The sequence below is a fragment of the Alosa alosa genome, chromosome 7 (assembly GCF_017589495.1).
Source record: "Alosa alosa isolate M-15738 ecotype Scorff River chromosome 7, AALO_Geno_1.1, whole genome shotgun sequence".
In the NCBI taxonomy this organism is placed as follows: Eukaryota; Metazoa; Chordata; class Actinopteri; order Clupeiformes; family Clupeidae; genus Alosa; species Alosa alosa.
The window spans coordinates 7110424-7122454 of NC_063195.1; the positions used below are offsets into that span (position 1 = coordinate 7110424).

Sequence of the window (12031 nt, forward strand, 5' to 3'; positions counted from 1 at the left end):
TTATAACACATGTAATAAGCAATGAACATTTGAAGATGTATTGTTTTGTTCTTCTAACATCAATAGTAGTTGTTCAGAGGTTGTAACATAACGGAGCAGCCGTGGCCCACTGGTTAGCACTCTGGACTTGTAACCGGAGGGTTGCCGGTTCGAGCCCCGACCAGTGGGCAGCGGCTGAAGTGCCCTTGAGCAAGGCACCTAACCCCTCACTGCGCCGGGATTAGTGTGTGCTTCACCTCACTGTTTGTTCACTGTGTGCTGTTTGTGTTTCACTAATTCACCGATTGGGTTAAATGCAGAGACCAAATTTCCCTCACGGGATCAAAAAAGTATATATACTTATACTTATAAATACATGCTGCCTGTCACATTATGAATATATACCCTGTCTTGTCTTGCACATCAGAAGCAGCAGCACTATGCTATTATATCGTTCACCGTAGGGACTAGTATGAGGGAGACTGAGCTGCTAATCTCTCTTAACAGGTCCTGCATCATATCTACAAATATCTGTTCTGCTCTGCACAAACATAAGCAGGGTCTGATTTAGCGTGGCAGAGTGCTGATTGACAATAACATGGTTCCCTGCAGTGTTTGGTGGATTCCCATTGATGTTTGTGCATTCTGTTTGACTGTACATTTTATGTGTGGCATCTCATTCCTCAGTTGTCTAACATGTTTTCTGACGGCCGCTGATTGCATTAGCAGCTGAAAGACCAACTTGTAACAAGGTCCCAATTGTGGATACACCCATTAACAGTCATTGCGACCAATGACATCTGGATCAACTACAAACTTTTGATTGATTTTCAACAATGAACAATTAGTTCAGTGTAATATGTTCAGCTCTCTCCCCCATCTTAATAAGTCAACATTATATGATATGACCCTATTTTTACATTACAGCCTACATATGTTATAGCCTAACCCTTATCTATAGGTGACTGATGAGATTCATGTTAGCATATATTCATTGGCACCACAATTAATATTGGAGCTATTTCACGGTCACAGACCCAGACGTGCTTGGTAGCCTATGCTAGTCATAGGCCAACATGAGACTTAAGCCCCCGTGTCCTCGTGACTTAGCCTATGTTCTTACTGTTGTTATTATCTGTAGGACATATTGTCTGTGGAACACAATTGTAGGCTAGTCCTTTATTTGATTTTCAGTAAGCTTATATATCAATGATAAAGCTTCTTTACTTTTTTGGTGTAATTATTTCGTTTTTTTTATCTATGTAGGCTATTTCTTTAATGTTACATTATTATTTTGTTAATACATGGAATAAATCACCACAAACACACGCGACTGTAGCCTATTGGCTTCTTCTGTAGCCTACCCGGATTGCGCAGCGTGGCCCCTAAAACAAGTGTAACCGTCGGCTCCTCGAGGCTTATTACTTAAACGAAGTCACAGCAGCTATTAGGCCCGAGGTGCAGTGAACCGGCGTCATCTGGTGGTCATACAATTCACCCGCTATTAGACCCGAAGTGCAGGATAAGTGGATATTCAACCACGCCATCTTTCAGGTCGCAGCGACTACATTATGTCTATGGCAGCGACACGTATGTGTACTTTATGTGCTGTGTCATGCTGCCATCTAGTGGTTGTGGAATATTTAACACCCATTATAGTTCTGGGAATAGATGTGCCCTCGAATAAATGTTGTACTTTGTTACAAATTATTTGGGTAATCCATCTGATAAATTGTGTTTTTCTTTTTATACTTCGTACCTTTATAAATTGAAGTGTATCATGAAGGTACCTTTTTCAATGTCATTACTCTGACATTCGACATTAGTCGACCATAACTTTGGGCAAAGGGCACATTGTTAGGGGTTGACACTTTGCATAAGATTTCTCCACATTACTTGATCTAAATTCAGATTTTTGTTGTATAAATGTTGTACAATTATGTAGTTTCGTATCAAAGTGGAATGGTTGTTTTCATAAGTCAGCGGCGTTAGTTTGAGCACATAATTTACGTTTTGTTTACATGTGTTCATTGTAAGTCATAGGGGGCCGGAAATCTATAAATAGCGGCGTCCAAAGAATCTTTTGCCGGATAGCGAGACAGCGGCTGATTTGACGAATGTATAGGGAATTGGAGTAGCTCAAATGCGCTGAATAGGTACATTAGGTCTGGTTCATAGGTGCGTGTATTTCTTTCTTTTTAATTTCCTGAAACCCTATTCATTGTTCTTCTTACAAACGAAAAAATACAAACATGCTAATCGAACGCATACAAAATGACGGCAACGTTAGTGACAAGCTCTTAACACGTAGCCTACCTCAAGCAAGACTGCTGGTCCATACACTGAGCGCTGTTAATCTGATGCTGAGGTCTTCGTCTGACAAGACATGAATGGCGTTGATCACAGAAAAAAACAAAAGATTTTTAGGACCAGTAGTCTCTTCACTCCTCCGTGCAAGTCTCCCTCGCAAAAAACTTCCTACCAGTGATAAAATGTTCTCGCCGTTGGCAAAGACAACACCTATACGTTACTGCCACTTCCCGGAATGGAGTGCGAGTGCAGGAATTTGAAAAATCACCCAAAGCCCTTTCACATTATGAAATTATGTGTTTGTACCTTGTAAGATCCCAGATAGCAAAATCAGATTGTCAGATAGTGGACAGCTGTTGGCAGTGGTGGAGGAAGTACTGAAACTCAGTACTTAAGTAAAAGTACAAATACACAGAGAAATATTTACTTTGGTAAAAGTAAAAGTACCACAATGACAACCCTACTTAAGTAAAAGTAAAAAGTACCTGCTTTTAAATGTACTTTAATTACTAAAGGTAAAAGTATTTGCATAACGATTTATATACTATATTCTAAAACGAAAAATCAGTATGGGCTGTGTGGCATTTTAATTAAGCTAGTTTTAGGTTATACTCGACTAGATAGTTTTAAGCTAATGCAATTGTGCTTACCATATGTGGCCCAGTTTACATTCTGACCTACAATTCTAGAGACTGTAATTCGGGTTATCTAACTAGGGTGATCTGCTGAGTAATATCAGTCAGCAAAACACGAGAGCCTGAAGTTTAACAGGGTAGACAAGGGAAAGGTCGGGTGGATCGTAATGCCAATTATGCTGATTGAACAGAAAAGTTGCTGAGAAAGGTGTCTTTATGATTAGGTTCAGACGCATAGACATTGAATGAACGCTCACATTACTGCCCCCCAATTGTAGGCTATGCATCTTTATTTGATCACACACAATTAAGGAATATTTCCTAATCTGGAAAATGTTACGTTTTTTTCCGGCCACCGGTTCATTAATAGTCTACCATTCATTTGTGCCGCAAATGATCAGACGTGTGACAGAAGCATATGGGCATAGCCTGTAACTTCGCTGATCCGCGGATAGCAATCTCATCGGAGAGGAGGCCCTAACGCTGCAAATAACAGACAGAGAAAGGCACAGAACACAGTTGCATGTACAGTGTAGCCATGGGTCTGGTGAATATAGCCTACCGAATGCAGATGGCTACAAGCTCACGCTTTGCCTGGTCTAGACTAGAAGCTTATATTTCTAAGAATGCACGTAGCGCTCCAGAATCTTTGGTAGCAACCCCGCCCCCTGGTAAAACAAACGTGTTTGTCAGAGAGAGAAAAAAAAACTGATCATAAAATGTATCGTAAAAAGGAACGATGGTGTTGTAGAAATGTAGTGGCGTAAAAGTACAGATAATTGCTGTAAAATGTAACGAAGTAAAAGTCAAAAGTATGCACTATAAATTTTACTTAAGTAAAGTACAAATACGTGGAAGATTTACTTAAGTACAGTAACGAAGTATTTGTACTTCGTTACATTCCACCACTGGCTGTTGGCATGCCGTCTAAATTTAACTTCTCATGAATGTTAAGAAAAGTTAATAAAATTATATATGGAGTATAACTGAACAAATGAAAAACATTTTGGACCAATAGGCAAAATATTGGGCAATTTGTCCACCAGCATAACGCCAGAGAACCGATTGGCAAAATGTCAGCGGACCGCCAGCTATGCCCCCAATGGACCGACACTGGTCCGCCAGCCTCTTGCTATCTGGGATACTTTGTTACATAAGGACTTTGTTATGAAGTCTGATTCAGCCTCTTGCTCTGGTCTGGTCAGTGAATGGTCCAAATACTGTAAGCTATTAGTCTAAAGGTAAGTGTCAATTCACATATGTCTAAACAAAATATAGATGACTAAATAACCAGAAGATTGTTATTGTAGAAAAATCAAACTTAAAATGAATTTCAAATACAATTTTATGCTAAGATGAATATTTACATCCTAGTCAACCTCATAGTCAACAAATTCACCTATGAAAAACAACTGGTACGAAGGAAACCATTTCAGTACACTTCTATAGCAATAAGCAAGAACATGTCATTACGCAAGCTTTTTTTTTTACTGTAAGGCTGACATTTTGACATTACAATAGTCTCAACTCAACTAAAGCAGAACACATTTTTTAAAACTTATCTACACTTTACCTACACAAAAATACTGATTGTCCACAGACATTATGTTTCCCCCTCTTGTTTATTTACCTTGTGCAAAACATAGGGTACCATCAACACTTGATTAAATGATATTGGCAAACAAACAAAAGTAAATCATGTTAGGCTAATCATGACTGAACCAAAAATCATTTTTTTGACCCTTATTTACACTTATATTTTCCACAAACATTGATGTTATTTCCCCTCTTATGTATTTTCAATTTTGTGTGTTTTACGACAATGTCAAAGGGGAACTATGCAGTTTTTATTTTACTTAATTTACCTTAACAGCTTTGGAGTCATTGGAAGGTCACTTTTTCTGGGTGGAATGGTGGCCGTCTCTTCCCCCTAGCGTCTGTGAGCGGAAAAAACATCCATTGGCCGGGGGGACGCTGGACTCCGAGTCAGAAAGTCTTGCGGTCTCGCGATGTAACAAATTGCTTTCCTGCACTACACACATACACCGGCTAGAATAATGTAGCGATGGAGTTCCTCAGACATTCGTCATGGCAGAACCAGTGAAGACGCAGAAACCGAGTAAACCGTTGTCGGAGGAACAGGGAAAGAGGAAACGGCAGACTGACCTAGTGAGGATTGTCGTAAAATATATACTCTGAAGCTGTAGGGGAAACTTTACAGAGAAAACTCTGCCCAAAATTTTTTTTTAGGCCCACAGTGCTTTTAAAATTAAAATGTTTTAGCGCTTGTCCTTACTTCTTTTGCAGGACAAGTGTAGCGCCACCTAGTGAGAGACGTAAATATACTAATCTGGTGTTTCAAATTGACAGCGTTTTAGCCCATTATGACTGATTTATGGTGTAGCGCCTCATAGTGGGAGATGGAAAATGTAAATATTTGGCGTTTGACATTGAGTGTTTTCCAGTTGTGGTTTCCTACCAGTGTGCATCATTAGCACGTGGCTACTAAGATTTGCCGATTGTGCAAAAGCTTTCCCACAATGGTTACATTTATGAGGTCTCTCTCCTGTATGTATAAGCATGTGTTGTTTAAGACTGCGGGCTGCTGAAAAATATTTTTTACTGGAAACATTTATGAGGCTTTTCTGCAGTATGTGTAAGCATGTGATTTCTAAGTTCTGCAGCTACCGTAAAAGCTTTTCCACACTGTTCACATTTGTGAGGCCTCTCTCCAGTATGTAGATGCATGTGTTGTTTAAGGCTGCGGGCTACTGCAAAATATTTTTCACACTGGAGACATTTATGAGGCTTTTCTGCAGTATGTTCAAGCATGTGGTCTTTAAGTTGAGTGGATGTTGTAAATGCTCTTTCACACTGGGTACATGTATGAGGCTTCTCTCCAGCATGTACCAGGTGTTGAAGATTAAAAATGCAAATATTTGGTGTTTGATGTTCACTGCTTTCCACTTGTGGCTTCTTACCAGTGTGCATCATTAGTATGTGGCTATTAAGATTTCCCGATTGTGCAAAAGCTTTTTACACACTGGACACATTTACGAGGCTTCTCTCCAGTGTGTATTAGAATATGTTTTGTGTGTGTGTGTTCGCATGTGGGTTTTAAGATTTGACACGAGTAAAAATGCTTTCCCACAATGGGCACATTTATGAGGCTTCTCACCAGTGTGAGTAACCATGTGGACTTTAAGAAGTGAAATTTCTGAAAAACCTTTTCCACACTCAACACATTTATGAGGCTTCTCTCCTGTGTGTACTAGAATGTGGGCATTAAAAGCTGATATTTCTGAGAAAGCTTTTCCACACTCGACACATTGGTGAGCCTTCTCTCCGCTATGTGTACGCATGTGATGTTTAAGATTTGAGGATCTTGTATACGATTTCCCACACTGGTCACATTTATGAGGCTTCTCTCCAGTGTGTACTCGCATGTGGGCATTAAGAGCTGATATTTCTGAGAAGGCTTTTCCACACTCGACACATTGGTTAGGCTCCTCTCCACTAACTATACACATGTGATGTTTAAGATTTGAGGATCTTGTATATGATTTCCCACACTGATCGCATTTATGAGGCTTCTCTCCTGTGTGGACTCGCATATGGCGTTTCAGACATGTAAATCTTGAAAAGGGTTTTCCACAGTTGCCACATATATGAGGCTTCTCCCCAGTATGTACTCGCATGTGATTTTGAAGTTGCGAGGATGTTGTGAATGCTTTTTTACATTGGGCGCATTTATGAGGCTTCTCACCAGTGTGAGTCAGACTATGGCTTTTAAGAGCGGAAATTTGTGAAAAACATCTTCCACACTGGAGACATTTATGAGGCTTCTCTCCAGTGTGTAGTATCATGTGGGTTTTAAGACTTGTCTTTAGTGTAAAATGTTTCCCACACTGAATACATTCATGAGGCTTCTCACCAGTGTGTGTTATCATATGATTTTTTAGAGTTGAAGTTTCTGAAAAACCTTTTCCACATTGGATACATTTATGAGGCTTCTCATGAGTATGTGTGCGCATGTGGCGTTTAAGATTTCTGCCTGTTGTCAATATTTTTTCGCAATGCATACATTTATGAAGTCCTTTGCCAGAGTTCAGCTTTTCATTTACCCTAACTGAGTGCATCTTCTGGTGTTCCTTCAGTTCAGTAAGAGTTGAGAAACTCTTCCTGCAGACTATGCAGTGGTGCAGCCTTCCTTTGAGCTGCAGGTTGAGTTCATCATTCTGTCCGTGAATCTTCTGTTGCAGGCAGTCTGGGTGTTCTGATACACCTGAAAGAGTTACCATAGATACATAGAATGACAGACATATCCTCTACATCCAACCAGTAGGCCACGGCTGCCCCAAATTTGCCCCAGAGTGCTGATATTTTTCAATGTGTTGAAATAAGTTTGTTTACTTTGTTTTCATTGTTAATTACACCCTTTAGTGGCAAGGAGACAAAAACATTCATCTGTTGCCCTTAAAGGACACCTGTTATTTCATTGTAAATAGGATAAAGGAAAGGGAATACCGTTTATATTTGACATGATGAATACGACGGATGTGTATCTGAAATTACTTTTACTTAAAGGGAATACCATTTATATTTGACAAGACATATATGAGGGATTTATGTCTGAAATGACTTACGTTCCTGCAGACAATCGTATTCTTGTAGATGTTCATTCTCGTCTTCGACCTTTACCTCAATCTCCGCTGTTGTCTGTAGTGGTTCACTGTAAATAATATTGTAGTCGGATAAGTCCGTTTCAGTTTTACAGTTAAGCTCTGCAAAGGGCTTTTCTTCTTGGTCTTGTTCATCTTTGCATGGAATCATATGGCCATAGTCCTCCTCCTCCTCTACGTCTTCTTTCACAATCACTCTCAGGTCCATCTGCTGGGGTTCAGCAAAGAGCAGTCCGAGATCCATGTTCCAGATGGACTCAGGATGATCCCATCCAGAGTTATAACCTGTTACACAGGGAGTAGAATTATTATTTTTTAAAATCTTCTCATTTTAAGAGCAAACAATTACATTAGTTTTCTAACGTTAACGTTATTATAACCTGTAGATAGAGTAACACAGTGAATAGAATGCTTTTGCAAAATCTTTTCATTTGAAGAATAAACAACATTAACTATCATTAATAGTAATATTTTAATTATATATAATATAATAATTTACACATGGCCAAAGTCAAGTAAAATTCCATGAGAATTCTCTGACATCAAAACAAAACTGAATTTTGAGGCAGACCAAGCGCAGCTTCCTGAAAACTCGCTGCTAGACAATTTGGGCCCTGTGTGTGTGTGTGGGTAGGTGGGGGCAGTGTGCTGTAAGTATGTAGAGGATGTGTGTTGGAGAAAATCCTGAAGACAATGTGCTGTGTATGTGTGTGTGTGTGGGGGGATCCCCCCAACACACACACCAAGACCCCTGGCAGTTGGGTTAGCCCCTTGAGCCGTGGATCTGCCCAAGGTTTCTTCCTTGGTAAGGGAGTTTTCCCTTGCCCCTGTTGCTCTTGGGTGCTATATAGTTACTGAGTCCAGTAACTATATGCATGTGACAATAAACTTCCTTGTATCCTTGTATCCTTGTATGACAGACAATAATTCTGGGCCCCCGGATAATAGGCCCTTTCAAGAGAGTTCCATTATCAGCATCATAGTTGGCCCCACAAGGCTTCCGTTTTAACATTCCATATGTTATCTTAATGCAGAGGAAGTAGATTGGGAACCAAATAGAACGTTCAAGCATTGTTTTTGTTTTTATTGTTGAAAGGGTCTATAGGCTAGTATTATCTCTCTGGGGGCCCCCTGTCAGTGCTGAATCGTCTTAACTTCTCGGCCCATTTCCTTTTGCCCTAGTTCATTCTCCCCCATACTGAAAACATTCCAGGTACAATCACTTAACGTACAATCACTACAATTCATGTAGTGATCTTTTCATACAGATCCTGTCACACACAAGAGTCACTTCATTACACCAGATTTCAGAGCAACTGAGTAGCGTAGAATCTTTTTGACTTCTTTAGAGCGGGAAATTATGAACTAGTATTGAAAAAGCTAATCACAACCACTGAAGGAAGCAGTGATGGATTGTAATAACACGATAAACACCAATGCTACGTGGGAATTGATGTACTGTAGACCTATGTTGGCAGTGCTCCTACAACACAATTCTCTGACTTTGACCCAAAATGATCACATTTCTTGACTTGGAGTTCCCATGTCTGCAACAGACTTTATTGCAATTTCATGATATTCTAAAAATCCCATGACCCGTGGGAACTTTGCACGGTGTGTCATGTCATGTCCACTGATGGGTGTCTCCTCATCCATCACCTGACTACATTCGAGTAAATTTACTGTGTAAGTAAGGCAATGGTACCTTACGTTAGGAGTAGGTTAACGTTATCGTTGTTGTGTCAACGTAAAGTTGTGTTAGACACATACAACGTAAATAAGGATCTAAACATGTAACCTACCTCAAGCATAAATAAGGATCTAAACATGTAACCTACCTCAAGTAAGTGCAGTGTTCCACACCCTGACATATGTTAATTTCATGCTTACCTTGGAAAAAGGTGAAATAATCCCCGCGACATGTAACGTTAGCATCAAAAACACTGTCCCAACATCGAGAGACTCGGCACTTCTTCTTGGCTGGTTCAGATTCAATTTCATCTCAACAGTGCCGCCTACTGCTTCGGAGATTGGTAGAAGCTTTTCTAGTGAAGACTGACACAAATGTGCAGAAGACAAAATGAGCTTCATTGCTGCGGCCGAAAATGTCCTTCATATTTATCAAAATTAACATGACAAAATTAACATCTGACAAAATTATAACAATGTCTTAAAACAATTAGGCCTACTGGCATAATGTGGTAGGCCTATAGTGGTTTAGAGCAGTTATTTTTAAACTAGGGGTCGCGACCCCAAATGGGGTCGCCAAAAACTTCCGTGGGGTCGCCAATTATTTTCTGTATTCAGTCTGAAATTATTATTAGGTGAAACAAAGGGAAATTATATTTGCCTTTTCGGCCTTTTCCTTATTTACAGGCAGTTAAGAGAAGAGAGAGAAATGTTTTCGTCTTTCAACGAGATCTAGTTCAGCCTATGGGCTACTGGTCCGCTGATAGAAACAATCTGCTCCCACTATGCAAACTCAACTTGTTTCCGCTATTTTAAGTAAAACAAAACAAAAAACATAGGTAGCCTACTAGCCAAAATGGACAGGTGGCTGCTTAAAAAATTGAACAAAAGATCGTTAGTGCCATCTACCAGTGCGTCTACTCCTCCGTGATCCTCAGATGGGACAAGTCTACAGGCCGGTGAGAATAAAAAAGAACAAATGGCGCGTCGGCTTTATCAGAAATAATTTTTGAAATATGCATTCACTTGCCAAGTTAAAGATACTTCGACCACCCACAATGTGTGATTTGCGGCGATGTTCTGGCGAATGAGAGCTTAAAACCTGTCAAAATGAAACGACATCTCAAAATACAGATGTCGGCTCAGCACCGTGGAGGAAAATCTCCGTGTCGCCGTATGCAGCATTCCTCCTAGAATTAACTTGCTATGTTCACGGAAGCATGCCCACCCTTCCCATTGAAATTGTTAAAGATAGTAAACCAGAAAAGGGAAATAAAAAAATACTGATATTGTTATCGCCATAAATATAATTAATGTAACCTTGTAGGCCTAATGCTGGTATGTGTGTGTGCGTGCTTGTGTGTGTGCGCGCGCGGATACGCACATAGCGCTCTGATCTGATATGGCGGCAGCCTACGCTTGTTTAATCGTGATTGTTTGGTTATCTCGGTTCTTGTTCATATGGAGTAAATAAAACAAATGACTTTGCTTTCTAGTTTTTGCTTGATTTAGTTGTTAACGTTTGAGGGGGGTATTTGAGTAAGGACTTAGAATGGGTTTGGGGAAAGTGGGGTCGCCAGACCTCGCCATACTTTTTTGTGGGGTCGCCAGACAAAAAGTTTAAGAACCACTGGTTTAGAGCTAGCATGCAAGGCCACCGTTCTGCCCTTGATCACGACACCTTACCCTAAATTGCCTCGGGGAGACTGGTCCTTGTAAATTTACATAATGAGTCCCATTTTGGGCCGATCGGTGCCAACTGTGGGCACCAAATTATATTGTTATTTTGTGATAACTATAACACAAAAATGCATTATGGACATCTGGGACTCACAGCTGAAGCTTAGAGCACTATATAGGTAGTGTAGCCTATGACAAAAAAAAGGCCTAACAATGCATGCCCAATGTATTATTTATACATTGGTAGAAAAGTCACAAGGAGGGTGGGAGATGTCAAAATCCATGTTAGTTCACATCTTGAGGGCATATGCTTTCAGACAATATTTGGTTTAGGATGGTGTAATTTGTTTTCCCTTCATGGTACAGCCCAAAATGTATCAGCCATACATTTGATTTACTAATACGGAATGTGTTATGCACGGGCAACAAAATAAAGAGGAGGGTGGGACATGTCAAAAGAACACTGGGGTATGCTGGTATACTGGGGTATTCAAGTGGTTGAATGAGTTTTCCCTTAAAGAGATATTCCACCATTTGGGAAATTACACTCATTTTCCACCTCCCCTCTAGCCTAGAAATCTAGACGCACCCTAGCGGCAGCAAATGTAATTAGTCTAGCAACTCTCCGTTGGCTTGCGAGCTGTAAAAATCAAACTTCGATAGGGCCAATCACATCGTGTATAGAGACGAACAGTAAAAGGAAGGATTAAGGATCATGTAAGCTTTGTGGTGGAGAAAGAGAAAGAGAGTGAGAGAGAAAGAAAGAAAGAAAGAAAGAAAGAAAGAAAGAGGGGGAGGGATAGTCTAGAATTATCTTTCTTCTTGGAGACAACACTGACTGGGGATTGATGTGACGGGCAATATTGAAGGCTGGATGAAAACCCACACAAACCCACACAAACACACACAAACGCACACAAACACACACACAAACACACACACAAACAAACACACACACAAACCCACACAAACGCACACAAACGCACACAAACACACACACAAACCCACACAAACACACACAAACGCACACAAACACACACAAACACACACAAACCC

General features: G+C 40.2%; 1 protein-coding gene across 4 annotated transcripts in view; it reads right to left on the reverse strand.

The window, feature by feature from the left end:
• LOC125297292 (zinc finger protein 501-like) overlaps positions 1–12031 on the reverse strand; it is a 65021-nt gene that overhangs the window by 50419 nt on the left and 2571 nt on the right. The window contains exons 2-4 of one of the 4 annotated variants that reach the window (XM_048247575.1): positions 9497–9661; positions 7571–7891; positions 7049–7209 (exon numbers count right to left, since the gene is read on the reverse strand). In XM_048247575.1, the coding sequence (XP_048103532.1) occupies positions 7049–7209; positions 7571–7850 (441 nt within the window). In that variant the 5' untranslated portion in view covers positions 7851–7891; positions 9497–9661. Of the gene's footprint in view, positions 1–2295; positions 2473–4312; positions 7210–7570; positions 7892–9496; positions 9662–12031 lie in introns of those variants that run through there. The other 3 variants (XM_048247574.1, XM_048247573.1, XM_048247572.1) reach the window with 3 other exon arrangements.